General features: G+C 53.4%; 1 protein-coding gene across 3 annotated transcripts; it reads right to left on the minus strand.

The window, feature by feature from the left end:
• Positions 1-348: 348 nt before the first annotated feature.
• TOP1MT (DNA topoisomerase I mitochondrial) lies at positions 349-17,115 on the minus strand. 3 transcript variants are annotated; one of them, XM_063079688.1, is made up of 14 exons: positions 16,995-17,115; positions 15,430-15,542; positions 12,869-12,990; positions 10,619-10,741; positions 9,670-9,857; positions 8,872-9,016; positions 8,413-8,556; positions 8,052-8,237; positions 7,541-7,609; positions 7,206-7,320; positions 5,358-5,485; positions 4,712-4,806; positions 1,058-1,207; positions 349-519 (listed from the first exon to the last, which is right to left on the minus strand). In XM_063079688.1, exons 1-14 carry the CDS (start codon positions 17,093-17,095, stop codon positions 417-419), a joined length of 1,782 nt encoding a protein of 593 aa, XP_062935758.1. In that variant the 5' UTR covers positions 17,096-17,115; the 3' UTR covers positions 349-416. The 3 variants fall into 3 exon arrangements, with proteins under 3 accessions (XP_062935758.1, XP_062935759.1, XP_062935760.1); XM_063079689.1 differs by lacking the exon at positions 16,995-17,115 and adding an exon at positions 16,807-16,881; XM_063079690.1 differs by lacking the exons at positions 349-519; positions 1,058-1,207 and adding an exon at positions 4,104-4,142.
• Positions 17,116-20,266: the final 3,151 nt, after the last annotated feature.

Raw genomic sequence — 20,266 nt, forward strand, 5'->3', positions numbered from 1 at the left:
GCTGCTGGGTTGAGTGACGAGGCAGGCACTGGTGGCCTTGCAGAGAAACTCGGGAGGGGCTGAAGGACTCTGCGAGGAAGCCAGGCCCCCTGCGGAGAGAAGAGAGGCAGGAGGGCCCTAAGGAGACATGGAACCCTCCTACCCCAGGGCCCCCAGCCTCAGAGCACATGGGAAAACGCTTTCCTCTCTCTTCCCAAAGCAGGATTTGGTGCGAGGGCTGGCCTGGGGTGCTACTGGGATGTGAGGGCCGAGGACATCATGCGAGGACAGGGCTTGGTCATGGCCTTTCTTCTATAAGATGACACAACAAACGCTTGTGCAAAACGTTTCATTGTACAAAATTCTCCAATATTGCTTTAATAGTGAAAAAACACAAAAGAAGTTTTAACGGATAAATGGCAGACAGACATAACCATTTAGAATTCAAAGTCTTCGTCTGCCATGGCGAGGGCCCAGGCGAACTTCTCCCTCTGCGTTTTGTTGTAGATCTTCTCCACGGGCACCCCGAACCTCTTACACCTGTGGAGAGGATGGCACAGCCTGAGAAGCCAGCACCTGCCCCTCCAACACCAAGGTGCTCGGAAGAGAGTGTTAGCTTCAGCACAGCAGGGAGACCAGAGAGGCCATGCACGGCCTGGACCTGCTCCTCCCAGGCCCCCACCACATGCGTGCCCCCCCCATCCTGAGGGTGTCGGGGAGGCGAACACTGCACCTGCTGTGACCCAGGTGTCCCCCAAATGGGTACTCAGAGGACACCCAGACCTAGCTACCTCCCGTTCCCAGGTGTGGGCTGGGCACAGCCTTGTGACTCCGTGTCCCAGGCCCCCACCAAGCCCTGCACTGGCTTCAGGCTGTGTGTCCCAAAGCTCCAGGGAAGAAGGACAGATGACACAGGACTCAGCAGCAGAGACAGATAGGTCACAGGAAGGACCGGATGACCACAAGGGGCACATGGGACAGGGGTACAGAAGACAGGGCACTGATGGGACAGAAGCAGAGCCTCCTCTCAGGCCCCTCCCAGGCTGCACGTGGGAAGGGCAGGCCCAGGCCCACGCACCAGGCGATGCTGATCCTGGGGTCCAGGTAGTTGAGCTTGGACGTGCCCAGGGCCACCTGCTTGTTCTCCTCCTTCTCTGTGGCCTGTGTGTGCAGCCTCACCAGCTGCTCCTCCAGCTTCTCCAGCAGCCGCTGCTTCTTTTCCAGGAAACTGGCAAAAGAAGAGAACTTGAATTGCTGCGCTGGACCATGGAGGGGAGGAGCACGTGGGCCGAGCGCCCAGGAGACCTGCACTTCCTGCTGGAGACCTGGGGCTCAGGGTGGGGACAGCCCTAGTCCCCCAGTACCCTGTGGTCTAATGCCTCAACACCTCTCTCTCTCACATACATGCACATGCACACACACCACTATTAAAAACATACCTATGCACCTCAGGACACTTGTCATGAAGAGAAAACTTTTACCCTTTAAGAACCACAGCCATAGCAATCAAGTGTGAAAGAGGAGACATCACTTCAGAAACAAATATGGGAATACTGTGAATAACTGCACACCAACAAATCAGATAACCTAGATTAAATAGACAAATTCCTAGAAAGACACAAACTACCAAAACTGACTCAAGAAGAAACAGAAAATCTGAACAGACCTATAACAAGCAAAGTGACTGAACCAGCAATTTTAAAACTTCTCTGAAAGAAAAACCCAGGCCCAGATGTCTTCACTAGTGTAGAATTAATTCTATCAAACATTTAAAGAAGAATTAACACCAATTCCTCACCAACTTTCACAAAACACTTCCTAACTCATTCTCTGAGGCCACCATTACCCTGATACCAAAACCAAAGACATCATAAGAAAACTATAGAATATCCCCATGAATATAAATGCAAAAAATCCTCAACAAAATACAAGCAAACTGAATCCAGCAATACATGAAAGAGATTATACAACTAACCAAGAAGGATTTATACCAGGAATGCAAGGATGGTTTAACATCCAAAAATTAGGGTAATAACCAAATCAATATTAAGAAAGGACAAAAACCATGATCATCTCAATAGATGCAGAAAAAGGATTTGATAAAATCCAACATCCTTCATGATATAAAACACTCAAAAGTTAGTAATAGAATTGAACCTTGTTAACTCAATGAAGTTTTTTAACATCTAAAAAACCCACAGTTTACATCAATAATATTCAGTGGTGAAAGAGTTTAAGTTTTGCCCCTAAGATCAGAAACAAGAATATCCGATCATGTAACTTGTACTTAACATTGTACTGGAAGTTCTAGCCAGGGCAATAAGGCAAGAAAAATATAAAAAAGGCATTCAGGTTGGAAAGGAAGAAGTAAAATGATCTCTATTTGCTACAGTATGACCTGGTATACGTAAAATCATAAGGAATCCACTAAAAAACAATTAGCACTAATAAATGAGTTTATTGGGGTTGTAGAATACAATATAAATATACAAGCATCAATTGTATTTCTACATATTAGTGTGGAAGAAAGCACAGCAGGTCTGACCATCCCTAGAAAAGCTCACAAGGCGGGCCCTCGGCTGGTATCTGGAACTTGGATTTCAGGAGGGTCCCCACCACTCTAACTCATAAGAGTTTGCCAACTGAAATTAAGAAAACAATTCCATTCACAATAGCATTAAAAAATAAAATACCTAAGAATAAAATAAAATTTAAACAAAAAAAGGGTAAAAACTTTACACTAAAAACTAAAAACTTTGTTGAGAGAAATTAAAAACCTAAGTTGTTCAAAGACATTGTGTTTACAGACTTAACATCGTCAAGATGGCAATACTCCTCAAAGTCATCTACAGAGTCAATGCAGAATCCCAGCTGGCTTTTTTGCAGATATTAACAAGTGGATCTTAAAATTCATGTGGAATTTCAAAGGACCCTGAATAGCCAAAACAATCTTTATAGAGAAAAACACCTCCTAATTGCAAAACTTACAGTAATAATGACTGAGTGGTCCTGGCATGAGGATAGACACAAATGAACGTGAATAGAATTCTTTTTTTTTTTTTTTTTTTAAAAAAAAGATGACCGGTAAGGGGATCTTAACCCTTGACTTGGTGTTGTCAGCACCAGGCTCACCCAGTGAGCTAACCGGCCATCCCTATATGGGATCCAAACCCGTGGCCTTGGTGTTATCAGCACCACACTCTCCCGAGTGAGCCACAGGCCGGCCCAACGTGAATAGAATTCTAAGTCCAGAAATAAACCTACACATCTACAATCAACTGATTTTCAGCAAAGGGGCCAAGACCACTCAGTGAGGAAAGAATTGTCTCTTCAGCAAACATACTGAGACTAATCTGGCTACCCACATGCAAAGAATGAGGTTGGACCTTTACCTCAGGCTACAAACACAAATCAACTCAGAATGAATCAATGACCTAAATTCAAGAGCTAAAACTATAAACATTTTAGGACAAAACTTAGAAATTTATCTTCATGACCCTGGGTCAGACAAAGCCTTCTCAGAAACACCACCAAAAGGGCAAGCAACAAAAGAGATAAAAATAAACTGGACTCATCAAAATTTTACAACGTGCTTCAAAGAACACCAGCAAGAAAGTAAAAAGACAACACTCAGAACAAGAGAAAACAGTTGCAAACCACATTTGATAAGGGATTTGTATCCAGAAAATAATGAGTTCCTGTAACTAAACAATAAAAAGACAAACCACCCAACTGAAAGATGGACAAAGGACTGGAACAGACATTTCTCCAAAGATACACAAATGGCCAACAAGCACCCAAAAAGATTCTCAGCATCGTCAGTCATCAGGGAAATGCAAATCAAAGCCAGAGATGCCCCTTCATACCCACTAGTGTGGGATCAAGAAAAGGGAGGGTGACCAAAGGTTGTGGAGAGATCGGAGCCCTCAGCGTCTGCTGCGGCGACGGGAGTCGGTGCAGCTGCTGTGAGAAATCCGGCGCTTTCTTAAGATGTTGAACGTGGAGTTACCAAATGACCCAGCAATTCTACTCTTAGGTATATGCCAAAGGGAAACAAAAACATGCGAAAGACTTATCGACAGATGTTGACGGCAGCGCCATATTGAGTCAAAAAGTGGAGACAACCCGAAGTCGTGTGTTCAATCCATATGATGAAACGTTATCTGGTCATAAAAGGGAATGAAGTTCTGACACGCACTACTACGTGGGTGAACGTGGAAGACATCGCGCTCAGTGGAAGAAGCCAGACACAAAAGACCGCACACTGTATGAGTCCATTTCTCTGGAGAGTCCACAGCAGACAAACGTACAGAGACAGAAAGTACATCGCCAGGGGCTGGGGGAGGGCATGGGGAGCAGCTGCTGGTGGCTTCAGGGTTTCTTTCTGGGGTAATGGAAATGTTCTAAAATTGATTGTGGCGATGGTTGCACCCCTCTGAATATGCTAAAAAAACAAACACAAAAACCCACCGAAATGTATATTTTAAATGGGTGAAATGTGTTATGGGGCCCAACAGCCCTGAGCCATGTGGCATGCTAACCCGGTGGCTGACGGGCCACACTGAGGCCAGGGCTTCCCTTTGGGTGGCTCTGTTTGTCTCTCCTTTGTCCAAAAATTGTAGAGTTTGTACTTTTAAAAGTCACAAAATAACAACTGAAAACAAAAACAAGGGAAAGCTAAGTCCAGGACTACCATGCCCAAGTCCAGACAGGGAGGTCCCTGGACACTCACCTTCTGGACGCGCCGTCCCCCTTGGTTTTGAAGTCAGCTGTCGCCTTCTTCAGCTCCACCTTGGCCTCGGCCACCTGCTCCTTCTTCATCTCGATCTGCAAAGGGAAAGGGGCCCAGGCAGGACTGCTCCTGTCCCCACCTGTTCCTGCCCCCGGGACTACCCTGGGAGAAGGCCCTGCTGAGGAGCACAGCTGAGCCAGCCCTAATCTGGTCTGTGACTAAACAGCAGAATACAGCCAAGAGGGCTCCAGGCCCAAAGATGCCACCTGCTGCAGCTGCAGAACCTGAAGCACCCCCCGCCCAGGGCCCCTGCCCCACTGACTCCTTCCTGGACCAGAACACACAGACTGGGTCCCGCCAGGAAGACCAGGGGCAGCGCCGGGCTGGCCCCCAGCCTGAGCCGAGCTGGTCTCTGCTGGGGGGCAGGCTCTCCCTCAGGGCAGCTGCCTCCTGACTAGGGCAGCCCGGGGCAGCCCTGACTCACCCGGCACCACCCCAACGACTGCACCCTCACGTCCACCCATAGGGGGCTCACCCAGCCTGTGAGCGAGCACCAGGGGAGCAGTGGAGGAAGAGGAGCCACGCGAGCCTGGCCCGGCTCCCGTGAGGGGCTCCCTGCGGAAAGCCATCGCCGTCTGCTGCATACCTTCGCCTGCAAATTCTTCATTGACTTCTCAAAGGTCTTGGGAGTTGCTCGCTGATGGTTGCAGAGAATGGCCACGGCCCGGTTGGCCCGACTGTAGGACAAGATCTTCGCAGCCGTGCTGTCTTCAGCTGAACAGAGACACTCCGTGAGCAGCAGCCGCTGAGGACAGCTGTCCCACTGTACCCGCGCTGAGCAGCCTTACTCGACCAGCACCACACAGAGCCCTTCCACTGACACAGATCCTCGTGGGATGGAGACCAGGGCTGAGGGGTCAATGACCCGTCCAAGGCAGCCCCACAGACTGGGGCCAAGCAGGCAGAACCACAGTAACAGCGCCACGGCAGATGTGGTAGGCAGGTGCCCAGGAGTCACACAAGGGGCTGGCAGGGGGCCCAGGGGACACTTCCATCCTGCAGGCAATACTACAGGGCCAGCTTGGGCCCCCCAGGCTCCCAGGGAAGGAAGCAGCCCAGAGTCAGAGAAGGCACAGGCTCAGGGGTCCTCCCCAGTCAGCAGCCTCCATACAACGCAGAGATCTGTTTCCAGGACAGTGTGCAGTGTCTGGCCTCAGTGGACGATGTCCCAACAAGGTACTGTCATTATTCCCACTGTCCACTCATGAGACTACGGCTTGGGGTTTTTAAGTACTGGCCTGAGTCACCGTGCAAGCAGCCCAACATCCTCCTGCCGCTGTCTCCACACCCCTCCTGCACCTGCTGAGTCCCATGTCCCGATGCTTCCACATCAGGGTCCATCTGTCCTAGGCCTGCCTCAGGTGGCCTCACCAGGTTGTTCTGGACAACCCCAGGATCTCCCTGGTTTCTTCTGCAAGGGGCTCCCCACGTGTTCTCCTCTGCGTCCCCACCTCCAAGCCCTTCTCTTTGGCACCTGCCCCAACACTTCCCTAGCTCCCTGACACCATGCTCAGAGCTGCACAGGCCCCTCTAGCTCGGGATGGGGGCACACAGGCTTGGATTCGGCAGCACAGGGTCCACACTACAGCCTGACCAGACCCCAAAAGGCACCAGGTTTCAAGCCTCCTGAGGAAGCCCTGCTTGGGGGCCTGGGTAGGCGGGGGTCAGGCCATGGGCCCTGGCCAGGGCTGAGCATAGGAAGCAGCATGGATGGGGCCAGGAGGGCGTTATGGGCACATCCCGCCCCCATCACGTCTGACTGGAGGAGGGCAGCCGAGGGTTGCCGAGGGTTGGCTCAGAGGTGCCCTGTGCCAGAGATCTGTGTCCCCTCTGCTCCCTAAAGTCACCAGGCGGACGCATTGTCAAGGGCAGAGGGAGGAAAACCCCACACAAAGCCTGAAGAGCATCCCCAGGAGCATGGCAGAGAGGCAGGAATGGAGAGGCCCAGAGGCCGAGCAGGGGAAGAATGTTCAAGCACTCAAGGGGAGAGAGCAGAGGGCTGAGAGGTGCCTTCGAGAACTGATCAGAGGAGCAGAGACCGAGGCCAGGACCGGGCGAGAAGGGAGCTGCATGGGGAGCCGGCCCTGCGGGGAACACACAGCTGGGGATGCCCGGGGCCCACGAGCAGATGGGCTCCTTTCTGTGCTGGAAGCCAGCGCCTCCCTCCTCCTCTGCTGGACTCCGGCCACACAGCACCCTTCCACCAATGGCACAGCACCCTTCAACCAATGGCACAGCCCTGCGTCAGCCCACCATGCATGTCCCCAGAACAGGGCCCTGCACCTGCCAAGGCACAATCGTCAGGCAGCTCCTGCCTGAGAGCCCTGCTTGGGGCAGTGGGCACGCTGGCCACTGCTCAGTGTATGGGCGTGGGGACGTGGTCAGCACGGGGGGACATGGTCCACAGTCCGCGCCGGGGGTGGGGCCTACTCACCGCTGGTCAGCTCCCGCAGCTGCTCCTGCAGAGTGATGGAGGCATTGTAGGTCCGGAACACCTTGGCCGTCAGCCCGCACATGAGGTCCTGCAGGTGCTTGTTGAGGGTGGCCGTCTGAGCACAGTAGAAGGAAACAGGTCTCTATGAATGTGGTCCCTGGGGAGAGCAGTTTCACTGTGCCATCCCAGCCTCCGAAAGGACAGAGGGCAGGGGATTTCAGCAGGGAGGGGCAGAACAAAGACAGCCCCGGGCCTTCTCTAAAGAGCACAGTGAGTTCGGCTCATGCTCTCCTGGCCCGCGTCAAGACGGCGTTTGGAAATAGAAAGAGACTTACGGTCAGCCTGTCAAAAAGGTCATCCCCAGGGTCCTTGTTCTCCATGAACAGCTGTAAATTCTTGTACACCTGAAAGAAAGAATCTCAACCCTAGAGCTTTGCTCAGACAAGATTCATAAGATGAAGGCAAATGGGAGAGAGAAGCAGCCTCTTGTGAGACAGAGCACCCAGGAGCTAAAGGAGGGGCTGAAAGGGCATCTGCACGTCCAACTCGCCGCCTGCGGGAGCCCCAGGTGTCACCAGGGAGGTGAACCCAGTGCAGCCACCTCCTCGTTCACAGCTGACCCCTGAACTCATGTTTCCCGCAGGAGGGCACAGAGGGGAAAGGGCTCTGCTGCACACTGGCTGAGCTGCAGAGCACGCGGGCGCTCCAGCAGGCAGGGCTCAGCGAGCAGGCTGCACGCTCCACCACGCCTCTCCCCAGCTTGGAAGAGAGCACCCAGAGTTAGCGCACCCCATGAGGACAGGGACAGGGCAGCCAGACCCGAGGCCACGGCGCGCCGGCACTCACAGGCTTCTCCACGGGTACCCTGTTGTAGTAGCGAATGGAGTCCTTGCCCAGGAAGTCCAGTTCCACAACGTGCTTGCAGCCACCGGCCTCCGGGTGCAGCCGGACGTGCTCCACGCGCAGTGAGCAGCAGCCCACTGTGTCCGCCGTCTCGCCACCCTCCTTCTCGTTCCCGGCTCTCAGCGCCAGCTGGCGAGGGCGGAAACCTGTCAGGGCGTGCAGAGTGCACACGCACACCCGTGCACATGCACACCCCTCTCCCAGGCACAGCCAACGTCCCTGCACCAACGCCACCAGCAGGCCGTGGTTCTGAGACCACCGTGATGAGTGGCAGCAGAAGGTGACTTGGAACAGTGGCCCACACCTTGTCAATGAAGTAAAGGGCCACCGCCTGCTGCCGCCTCTTCATTTCCCGCGACTTCCAGTCAGCCCGATACTGAGAGCGGATCTCCTCGACAACACCTTTCAAGCGTCGAGCTGTTTCATACTTTTGCCAATCTTTCTCCCCCTAAATAAAGAAAATAAGCAGTAAAGGAAACTCTTCGCAGTCCTGTGGAATAGAGGAGAAAGCCGTCCACTCTCCACCACGCGTCTACGCTCCTGGCACGGTGGGGTCAGAGGCTGTGGCAGCAAGGCCCAGCCTCAGTGAAATCTGAACTAGTTGTGAATGTCTCTTCCTGATTTTAAGATGTTTGGCCACTGGGCACAACATGACCTCAGCAGCAGCTGGAGGGGCCCACGGGCTTCTCCACCCGCCACTCTCCCATCTGCTCTGCACTTCTGAGCTGCCTCCGGGCTCTTGCAATGGGGGTCCCAGCCGCACCTTCAGCTTTGAGCTCGGGTTCAGCATGATGTATTTGATGGAGTTCTGGATGTTCTCCGTCCACGCTGCAAGCCACGTGACGGTGTTGTCCGAGCGCACCTCTCTCCACTGGTGGCCTGCTGGGGGCTCGGGGATCTTTGAGTCCCTGCAGCAAAACATAATCTCAAGGCCTTGTGCTATGAGATATGAGCACAATGAGCATCACTGCATGACTGTCCCATACGGTGGCCCATGGTGGGCTCCTGGCCAAGTCTGGCTTCAGGAGCGGCCTGCCAGACTGCCTAGACCAAAGCAGCTACCCAACCCACCTCCCGTATACATGAAGATCAGGGTGGGACCAAATGCTGAGGGCCACCCTGGCAAGGCTGAGTGCTTGCATGAGCCTTGCAGGTCTGACCTGTAGGTTCCTGCTGCCCGAGTCCCCAGGGCTGCTGGCACCTGGCACACTGGTCCCATGACGCAGGATTACTCAGCACCACCAAACCTTTCCACGCCCCACTGCTCACAACTTTCTGCTAATAAGTTCAAAACACTGATGTGCTACTAGACTGACCAATCCAGAGTATTCTGAAAAAACATATGTTTAAAACATGCAGGAAACTTTCTTGGTTGGGAAACGTGTCACGTGACCAGCATTTCTGATCTGTGCAGAGAGGTGTCCCATAAGCTGTGTCCCTGCTCCTCTTGAGGCCAGGTGCTGCCAGCTGCACATTTTGGACATGCCTCACTCTCCCAGGAGGGGCTGAAGCCCAAAGACAACCCTGCCTGGCAGTCAGTCCTAGCCCACCGTCCCCATACCTGCTGCAATTGATGACCACGTCCTCGGGCATGACCCTCCTCTTCAACATCCCCATCTTGGGGTGGTCGCCGCGGCCGCGGAACAGCCCAGGCGGCTCGGTCTTGAAATTGCCTATTTTTTCTCGGTGACCATCTAAAATACAGTAGCCAAACTCTTGCTGAAGTTTTTCTGCCTCTTCTTTTAGCTTCTGAGTTGAGGAGAAGGCACATGTACAGCAACATGGAGAGAAGAGAACACGCGTAAGTCCCCACAGCTTGCCCAGGGCATGCCCCACCTCGGCTGATGGGGCTGGAGCAGCGCAGGCCTGCAGGGGACATCACGGCCCAACCCCACCCCTGCACATGGCCTCAGACCCCAACAGCCACGCCAGATGAGGGGAGCGTGGTAGCCCCACGCGTAGGAGGAAAACTAAGGCGGGATGGGTTGGAGAATAAACCCTAACCCACTGTAACTGCCGGCTGAGGAGAGGGATCCATCACCCTTCCCCAAGCCCTGAGAAGCAGATGCTCGAGCAGCGGCAGCATGGCGGCCTGGTGGCTTCTGCTGCGCTCAGGCAGAGGAACAACCCAAACTAAAGTGAGGCCGCACTGCGCCTCCCACGTCCTGCCCCTGGCCCACACGCCCGCCCACAGGTCCACTGGCATCGCTGACACTAGCTCACATGTCCTCTCTCTCCAACGGTGGACTTACTTTCCAATGCACTCTGGGTAAACTGAACTACAATTTAAACCCACTTAAAGGCATGTAACTTGAGCATGTCTGAGCACTTGAGGCAGCAGCTCCCCAGGCCTTAGCCACCATCTGAGGACCCCCCGTACAAAAGCCCATGAGGAGCGGCTTTGTGAGGAAGGGCTTTGTGAGGAGGGGCTCTTCTAGGTCGAAGAACGGGGCTGCTGGCCCAGGCTGTAGGCCACTGGGCGAGGGCGCAGATGCACACGGCAGCCTGACCTGTCTCTCCTGCCAGGGCAGGGCCTTGCGGGCTGCAGCTTTGTCCACAAAGTATCTGTGGATCTCCGTGAAGTCACACTTGTCCAGATGCTTGATGACTTCTCTCTCTTCTACTGTCATTTCCTGCACCAAAACCAGAGACACACGTGCTCTCATCACAGCTAATGCCACACGGCGTGGACGTCCCCCCAAGCTGGGGGCCCTTCTACAAGGACAACATGACACCCTGGAAGCAGGCAGAACAGGCTCTAGGTAGAGTGCCATGGCCACCTGCCTCCACCAGCCCCCTGCAGCCATCGGGCCAAGAGTGGCCCAGGTGGGCAGGACAGTGGTGGGCGAAGCCTGGGGACCCTGTGTGGAGGGTGAATGTGGAAGCACGGGGCTCAGGACTAGTGTCTACTGCTCAGAGAAGAGTGGTTGTCCCAGCACAGCCCCTCAGGACCAAGGCCCCAGACACACCTAGTCTGAGCGCCACTCTCACCCTTGACATCCCAAATGCCACCCTGCATGGCACCAACAATCACACCCCTCCTCGGGTGAGGGCCCCTGTGCCCCATGCCATGCTCCAGGTGCAAAAGACCAGTGAGAAGCAATGCCCACTCCCCACTAGGAGAGCCTGCCCCCTGCCCCCAGAACGCCCACCAGTACAGCCCACCTCCCTCCCATTGGCCCCCCCCAAATAGAGCCCGCCTTCCACCCACAGACCCACCCACTAGAAAGCCCGCCTCCCGCCCACAGATCCTCCACCAGTAGAGCCCACCTCCTGCCCAGGGATCCCCAAACTAGGACAGCCTGCCTCCTGCCCACACCTCCCCACCAGGAGAGCCCACCTCCCATCCAGAGACCCCCCACTAGGACAACCCCCTCCCAGCCACAGACCCCCACCAGTACAGCCTGCATCCCACCGTCTCCCCCTCCCCTTTGTGAATGCAAGGGTGGGGCAGGGCACCCGAGGGCACCACTCTCCAAAAGCAATTTCACATTTCAATAATAAAAATGGCTAAAACCTTTGATCCAATAATTCCATTTTTGAGATCCTATCCTAAATAAATTACCCACTATTAGTGCGATGATGATAATTAACACCATTGGGGACAGTTGGAAATAGGATAAGTAATCCAGAAAGAGCTAAATAAATTACAATGAATTCATTCAGTACAACATTAAGAAACTCATAAAGAAACTTGTCTTAGTCTCTGTGTGTTGCTATAACAAAATACCTGAAACTGGGTAATTTATAAGTAATAGAAATTTCTCACAGATCTGGAGACTGGGAAGTCTAAGATCGAGGTACCAGCATTTGGTGTCTGGTGAAGTCCCAGTCTCTGCTTCCAGGGTGGCGCCTTGAAGGCGTGTCCCTGCATGGGGGAGGGATGGCAGGCCAGCGCTAGCTCATCTCCTCCAGCCCCGGCGCAAGGCATCAATCGCACCCGTGAGGACGCAGTCTCTTACAGCTGCTGCACGGGGGATTAAGTTTCAACATGAATTTTGGATGCAAACATTCAAAGCACAGCGGAAAACAGTATGATGATTACACACGAACATGGAAAAATAAAAATTATAAAATGGTAGCTGGGAAAAAAACCACATTATACACATATGATCACAACTGTGCAGAAACTAACACCCATGAAAGCCAGAGTTTGGGAACACGAGACCCTGACACGAGGGGAGAAAGGCAGGACCACAGGACACAACCAAGAGCCCACGAAGAGGGGAGTGGATGACTGAAAGCGCACGGTCAACACTGCCAGCACCACCAGGAGCAAGCCGCCAGGCAAGAGCCAGGGACACAGCCACAGATATCACACCAACAGGGACCCCAGGAAGGAGACTAGGAGTCACACGAGTGTGGATGCAAAGACTAGTCCAGACTCATGTGTAACTCAAGTTTTAAAACTGAGAAAAGAAAAAATCTTAATGTAGCACCCTCATCTTCAAAGAGCTTCCCACCAAATGTGTTTTCCTGGGGTCAGAAAACGCCACCTTGGGCCCCTGCACTCCCGGCTTCTGAGAGCCCTGCCACTGTCCTTCCAGCTGGACCGGCAGTGAGGCCCAGCCCGCTGGGCTCCCCTCCCTCTGCCTGCCTCTCCACCTCCCGAGGGAAGCCACCAGGCAGGGAGATGTCTAGAGAGCTCCAGGCCATGCTGAGAAAGCAAGGGGGCCACTGAGAGCGTGAGAGGCCACGCAGACATAGCAGCCTAGTCACACAGCACAGTCCAGCTGCTGTGGCCACCCAGGGCGACATACCTTTCGCCAATCGCTGAAGAAGTTATTTTGGAAAACTTCCTTTGTTGTATATTCATGATCCAACATTTTCCCATAAAAAGTGGCAACCTCTTCAGCTGCCAAGCTCAACTTCATGGGCTTTCCTGTAGACATGAGAAGACACACTGCTTCAGGGAACAGCCACAGGCTCACCCTCCAGCTGACACAAGCCTGTGACCTTAAATTACACTTCAGGATATATGGCCGGTCGTCTCCACATCTGTGGGCTCTGCATCCGCACATTCAACCAACCACGGAGTAAATATGTTCAAGAAAAGGAACAATAGGATAAAAAATAATATAAATTTAAAAATATTATAACGACTATTTATTTAATATTCACACTACTTGGGTATCATAAGTAATTCAGATGTGACTTAATGTATATTGGAGGATACATGTAGGTTCCATGCAGATTATTACCCATCTTATGAAAAGGGCTTGAGCATCCACGGGTTTTGGATCCATCAGGGGTGCTGGAATTAATCCCCCATGTATACTGAGGGACGACTGTATTATGGTAAGAGCAAGGTGCTAGGTTTTTGTTTTTTAAATTCAGAAGCACACTCTAAATTGAGATTGATTACAGCGGCCGTGTGGAGTCAGCCGAGCGTCTCAGGAGGTCAACGACGTGGCAGGGCTCCAGCAGCTGCCGCCCTCACCTCCTCCCTCTGTCCACGCTTTATTTTGCTACTACGTTTGTATTACAGGGAAATGCAATGTATGCGATTTTAACACACAAATTTCTACAATTACAAAAGCAAAATAAAAGTTAAAGCTTCAAAGCAGAAAGATGCAAATAACTTAAGGTGTAACCTTTAAATACCTTCAACTCTTTGCTCAGCTCTTTCCTACGTGTTACGCTAAAATCAGCATGATTTAAGAGACGGCCAAGGGCCAAGTGGGAGGCCAAGCAGGTGGCGTACAGCGCTAACGGGGGCGTGTGTGTTCCCCACGAAATTACTTCAACTGTATGTCTGAAAGTTTTTCATAACGAAATGTTGGAAAGATGCATGTGAATTAGTTAATGAGGAAAAAGGCACTCATGATTGGGCCAACCCCGTGGCGCACTCGGGAGAGTGCGGCGCTGGGAGCGCAGCAGCGCTCCCACCGCGGGTTCGGATCCTATATAGGGATGGCCGGTGCACTCACTGGCTGAGCGCGGTGTGGCCAGTCACAAAAAAAGACAAAAAAAAAAAAAAAAAAAAGGCATTCATGATAAACAGCAGCAATCCTTCCCCAAACCAGCTTCTCAGAGGGACAGAGGCCACAACATGGGCAGCACAGGCTGAGGTTCAGCTCCCGCACCAGCACGCCTCGTGCCTGGGGTCACCTGCACAACGCTGCTCCCCCCAGGACTGTCCACGTGGCCTGCGCCAGCCGCCTGCCCAACCACCGTCAAAGCCCTGAGAGCCCCTGTAGCAGCTCTTTCTTCAGGAGCCACACAGTGTGGGCAGGCCTAAAAGCCCAGCAAGAAGTCTGTCCTCCAGGAACATACAGTCGAGCTCAAAGAAACAAGTTTTGAACCAAAAACTACATCAATGGAGTTCAACAATGTGAGTGTGAGCGTGACCCAGCAGGGTCCACAGGGAGGCCCAGAAACCTCCAGGAGCCCAGGGCTCCAAGAGCCCCAGTGAGAGTAGGGCTGGCAGAAGGCAGAGCGGCGTAGCCATGCGTGGCCATGGAGGCCAGTGAAGGCCTGTGCGTGTCTGCACGTTTCCACGTGTGCCTGTGAGTTTGTGTGTGCTGGCGTGCGAGCGCACACAAGCACTGCTAATGGCGTGGCCTGACCCTGGAGGAGAAGAGGTTTGCTTTTTTCAGAAGGATCCCTCCAGCAGAAACAAAGAACAGGTAAATTAGCAGCACAAGAATCAGGGAGACACTCCTGGGCACTGAGGTGGGAGGATGAGGTGGCTGCGAGGGCCAGGGGCCTGATTCTGGAGGCCGCTCAGTGCTCACTTCAACTACTGGTTCAGCATCTCATTAAGACATGCAAACTGTGACCAGGTAACCATTCCGTGCATGTGTGTACATACATGTGACACATGCACCACGTACACTCAAAATGCCATGGGAACAGAGAGACTTGACCCCCTCACCCGGAGGTGTGTCCTGGCTATGAACATGCCCAACTAACACAAACCCAAGAACACCTTGTGCAGGGCACAGCAGGAAGGCAGGGTGACAGGAGCCACCAGACACTGGCTCACCCCACCCAGCGGGGCAAGCGTAAGGACAAACTTTACAAAGCCTGAAGGAACAGACGCTTCTGTGGGGACATCAGGTGGACTCCTGCACTGCTACTGCCCTCTGTGCCATCTGGGTCAGTCAACCAGAAGCCTTTGAATCCCAGACCAGGAAGGTGGGCTCTGCACACGGACCATTCATGTCTAACAATGAGCGTGGCAGCCACGCTCTGAGGACACCAGGAAGCAGCGGTAGCCCAGACACCAATGAGGGGCGCCCACACCCAGGGGTGAAGACGGAAGAGCTCCTGGACACAGGTCACCAGCCCACAGCGAGGAGAGCCCTCGCACCCTCACCGTCGTAGAAGAAATGCACCCCATCAGGAAGGGGCTCATACGGGGGGGCGAAGTAGGGGCCCTTGTGCTCCAGCTGGGTCCACTTCACATCTTGGCTCTTCTCCTCCTCCCACCTGGAAAAACACGAGATGAGAGTGTGTCACTCTCACAATGCTGCATGACGCCATGTGCCAGGCCTGAGCTGAGTCCTTCCTGCCTTCTCCCTCACTGACCCCTCCCCAAAGCTCCATACAGGTTAGCACCGTGGCCACCACCTTCGAGTCGAGGAAAACAAGACTGGCTTGAAGAGCAAGGTGAAGCGAAGGCGGGCAGGTGGCCATCCTGCCAGGGCGTGTGCCCACCAGGACTGAACCTGCTGACCTCAACACCAGCGCCATGCACCTGGCCCACCTCCCCATCTGAACTGCCATGTGTGCTGCGAGTCACCACCTCGGGGTACAGGGGAGCCAGCTAAGTGGGAAAGGGCCAGGAAATGGGCCTCTCCTGGGCTGTGCCCCTTCAGCGTTGGCCTAGAATCCTTCGGGAGGTGGTGACAGGGTCTCACAGGACCCCTCCATGCTAAACAGAAAGCCTGTCTACGCTGGAGGAGCTCAGCAAGGGAGGACAGGTGGCCTGTGGGAAGAGGGGATGGCACAACAGCAGGGGACCGGGTGCATCCCACAGAGGAGCTGGGCACGTAGTAAAAGTCTGGGGCAGGGGACGGAGTTGCTGCGAGCATGAGGTCCTCAAGAAGGGCTAACTGTGGGTGTGGCTCCCTGCTGAGGTCCCTGCCCCATCTGCCCCCAATCTTCCTGAGACAGCATGTCATCCCCAGGGCATCCCCTCCCAGGTCTGAACTCTCATCTGTTCCCAGCCTCAGTCTCCAGGAGGCCTGCCCTGGGCCCATCAGCACACACCGCCCCCCAGCTGTCCCAGCTCCCAGAGACAGGCAGGGCATTTCTGCTGCATTGCCTGAGGCTAAACGGATTTACTAACAGCACGTGAAAATACTGGGTTAGCAACAATCGATAACTAGAGAGAACTGACCAGTGGGAACTCCTACAGGACTTCCATGCATGGGAGGTTGTACACCCTCTAGACTCTTAGGAAACGGCCGACCTCTCATGCACAGACCTCCACCCTTCTGTGGCTATCCCAGCCCTGTACCTGCCACAGGGCTTCTTCCACAAGCCCCCAGGAAGGTGCTTGGGAGCACTGATGGCCCCTCAGGTGAGGCTGGCTCCTAGTGCGCGACAAGTGACACTGAGTGCCCTGCATCCAACCAGGGGAACGGAAGCCGGTCTACAGACCACACACAGCAACGCCAGCTTTTCATAAAGTTCAAACCCAGACACTGCAGCGTGGAGGCCCAGGCACAGCCGCGCAAATGAAGCTTACCCCCAAATGCGGGAGGCTACCCCCAAGGGAGAGCACCCGGAGGCCGCTCACACACGTGCGCGCACGTCTCCGGCACCGCCCGCCCGACTCCACGGAAGGACCAAGGACCGAGGCCGCGCAGGCCGTCCCGGGGCCCGGCCCCTCCCATCCCGGCCTTCCTGCCGCCCCTCGCGCTCCCCACGCCTTACCGGGCTCGCAGCGTCGGGGCTCCCCGGGGTCGCGGGCGGGGCGTGTCTCCCAGCAGCGCACGCGCCGCGCCCCGGAGCCGCAGCAGCGGGACCGCGCTCATCCGCTCCGCTGCTCGCCCCCGCGCCGGGCCCCGCCCCGCCCACGGCATGACTCCACCCCGCACCGGCCCTGCCATCACGGGCTCCGCCCCCGCCATGGCCCCGCCCCGCCCCCGGAAGCGCGAACGGCCTCCCAAGCACAGAGCCCGGGGCTGGGTCAGGCGCCAGCTGCCTGTCCCCAGCGGTGCAGTGGGTGGGCTGGGCGGCCCCCTGCCCCGCGGCTCTGCTCATGACTACGGCCCAGGGTGTCTTCCAGGTCCTCCCGGTCGATCCCCGGTTTCCCTGCCCTCTTGGTCCAGCGGTCCTCAGGCTGGAGAAGGCCGCCACATACAGTTCCCACAACCCTTGGGCCCTGAGCTGCCCTCCAGGATGCCCCGCAGGTTACACGCGCAGCCTAAGGAGCCCCTGCCCTGGGCTTGCACACAGGAGGTGCTCATCATTGCACTGCTCTCCCCCAGAGCCTCCCGAGGGCGGGGCACCCAGCAAGTCCTTCCTGAGTACCTGCTCCCCATGCACACCAGGAGAAGACAACCTCAGGTTGCCGGGCGGGGGCAGGGGGGCCTTACCTCATCATACAGCAAGTCAAGCTACCTGAGTAGCAATACATATCAAATCCCAGCACTTCCAGGACAGTAACGACAGAAACACCTGCCACCCAGCTCAACACAGCCCCTCTGAGGAGGTGACTGGACAACCATCACTACAAGTCCCGAAAAATAATCACAGCTGACCAGCCCCTCACCGCAAGAAGACCAAAGACCCACACGCAAAGAGAAGCCTCCTTCCCCACGCTCACAGTCCCTGGGACGACGATGCTGGCCCAAGACAGAGCAGAATCCCGGCGTCCTCCCTGAGCAGCGAGGCCAAGCGGCAAAACCTCTAGACCAGCACTGGCCGTAGGCTCTGAGCCAGCAGCAGTCTGTACCAGCTCCATCTCTTGCAACTGCACAGCCTTGGTCTTCGACTATAAATGGGGATGTCAGGACTCGGGGAAGGAGATAAGTTCACACGTGTCCTTGCTTTTGCTGTGACCACTTGGTAAGAACACAGTGGAGACAGGCGGGAAAGGGGCCTGGCGACCCTCAGCGGCCCTCCTGGGGCCAGCAGCATGCTCAGTTTCCAATGACCGCTAGTGGCTGGAAGCGTGCACAGAGATGCACTGCAGTCCAGGATCCAGGACCCAGGCAGGCCTTGTGGGGACCTGTCATCTAGAATGAGTGACACAGCTGATCACGGTGGACACACTGGGACGGCAGCAGCTGGCACTCCTAATAGCCGCCTCCTTCCAGGTGTGGTGGAAAGGTTGCCTGTATTATTTCTTACAATTGTTTCTACAAACCAAGAAGTAAATCCTAACACAGGTACTGTTCCTTCAACAGAGCCTGAGGCCAAGGTGTTTTCCAATTCAGATTCCTCAAGTTTTATAAAAGGCAATGTGGCAGGACAAAAACCCTAAAATCTCTCAGTAGATGCAGAAAAAGCACTGACAAATTCCAACACCCTTTCCTGATAAACAGCAAAACAAAAGCCACCCAACAAACCAGGAATAGAAGGGAACTTCCACAACCTGATAAAAGACTTCAAAGAAAACCCCACGGCTAAGTTCATATGCAAATGAGCTCAGGACCTCATATCCTGCAATCAGGACCAAAGTGAGGATGTCCCCTCTCACCATCGCTAAGCAATCTCCTCGTACTGGAGGCTCTGACCAGGGCAGATCAGAAGGCAGATGCAGTAACGGGAATCCAGGTTGGAAAGGAGGGAAAGCATCTCTGCCAGCAGATGACATAGTCTTGTGTATAGAAAATCACAAAGAATCCACAAAAAAACTATTAGAGCTAAGAAATGAATTCAGCAAAGCTGCAGGGTACAAGATCAATACAGAAACATCACCAAAAAGAAAATTAAGAAAACAATTCCAATTGCAATAGCATAAAAAACAAACAAAAAAATGAGCCATACATTTAACCAAGGTGAAAGACTTGTATGCTGAAAACTGTAAAACACTGTGGAAGCTGGAGACAACATGAACAAGTGGAAAGTCATGTATCAGAAGACTTCACACCGTTAAGGCAGCAACACTCCCTAAATGCATCTAAAAATTCAACGCAACCCCCACTGCCTTGGATTGGATGTCCCTCCCAAACGTAATCTCCACTGTAACTTGAGGGTGGGAAATCCTATTATGGTAATCATAAAGGTGGGGCCTTCAAGAAGTGATTGGATTGTGAGGATCATGCCATGATGAATGGTTTGATGGTGTTCATGGGTGTGGTTCTGAGGGCTTAAGGAGAGTGCAAGAGTGTGCGCTCTCTCTCTGTGCTCTCTCTCTCTCTCTCTCTCCCCCCCCCCCCACCACCACCAAGGCCTTCACCCAACGTGTTTCCATGGACTTTGGACTTCTCAGCCTCCAAAACTGTAAGCAATAAATTTCATTTTCTACAAACTACCCAGTTCTGTGTATTTTGTTATAAGCAACATAAACAGACTAATACACCCACCAAAATCCCAGCTGGCATTTTTGCAGAAATTGACAACCTGATCCTAAAATTCATATGGAAATACAAGGGACCCTGAATAGCCAAAACAATCCTGAAAAAGAACAAAGTTGGAGAATTCACACTTCCTGATTTCAAAACTTCAAAGCTACAGTAATCACAACAGTGTGACACTGTCATAAGGATAAATCAACCAATTAATGAAGGAGAATGAGTCCAGAAGCAAAACCACATATCTACGGGAAACTGGCTTTGTCAATGGTGTCAGGCCACCCACTAGGGAATGAATGAGTTTTCAGCAAGTGGTGCTGGGCTACCCACATGCAGAGAATAAAGTCAGACCTCTTCCTCACGTCACATGCAAAAGGCAACTCAAGATGGATCAAAGACCTAAATGTAAGAGCTAGAAGTATAAAGCTCTTAGAAGAAAAACAGAGGTGTAAATCTTCATGACCCCAGATTAGATAACGGTTTTTAAAATACAACACCACAAGCACAAGCAACAAGAAATAAAATAGATAGAATGGACTCCTCAAAGTTAAAATTTGCATGTTTCAAAGGACATCATCAAGAAAGCAAGAAGACAACCCAGGGAGAAAATGTTTATAAGTCATACAAGGAGATGTCAAAAAGTCCATGGAAAAATGGAATTGAAAGATAAAAATAAAAACAGGG

Source organism: Cynocephalus volans, chromosome 15 (assembly GCF_027409185.1).
Source record: "Cynocephalus volans isolate mCynVol1 chromosome 15, mCynVol1.pri, whole genome shotgun sequence".
NCBI classification, from domain to species: Eukaryota; Metazoa; Chordata; class Mammalia; order Dermoptera; family Cynocephalidae; genus Cynocephalus; species Cynocephalus volans.

What these genes read in the sequence shown, in the direction of transcription:
- TOP1MT (XM_063079688.1), bottom strand. Translation starts at nt 17,095, where the DNA reads ATGAGCGCGGTCCCGCTGCTGCGGCTCCGGGGCGCGGCGCGTGCGCTG. An exon ending in GTGGTCATCAATTGCAGCAG is followed by an intron (nt 9,017 to 9,669) that starts GTATGGGGACGG and finishes GTTTTGCTGCAG; the next exon opens with GGACTCAAAGATCCCCGAGC. An exon ending in GGGTACCCGTGGAGAAGCCT is followed by an intron (nt 7,610 to 8,051) that starts GTGAGTGCCGGC and finishes TCTTTCTTTCAG; the next exon opens with GTGTACAAGAATTTACAGCT.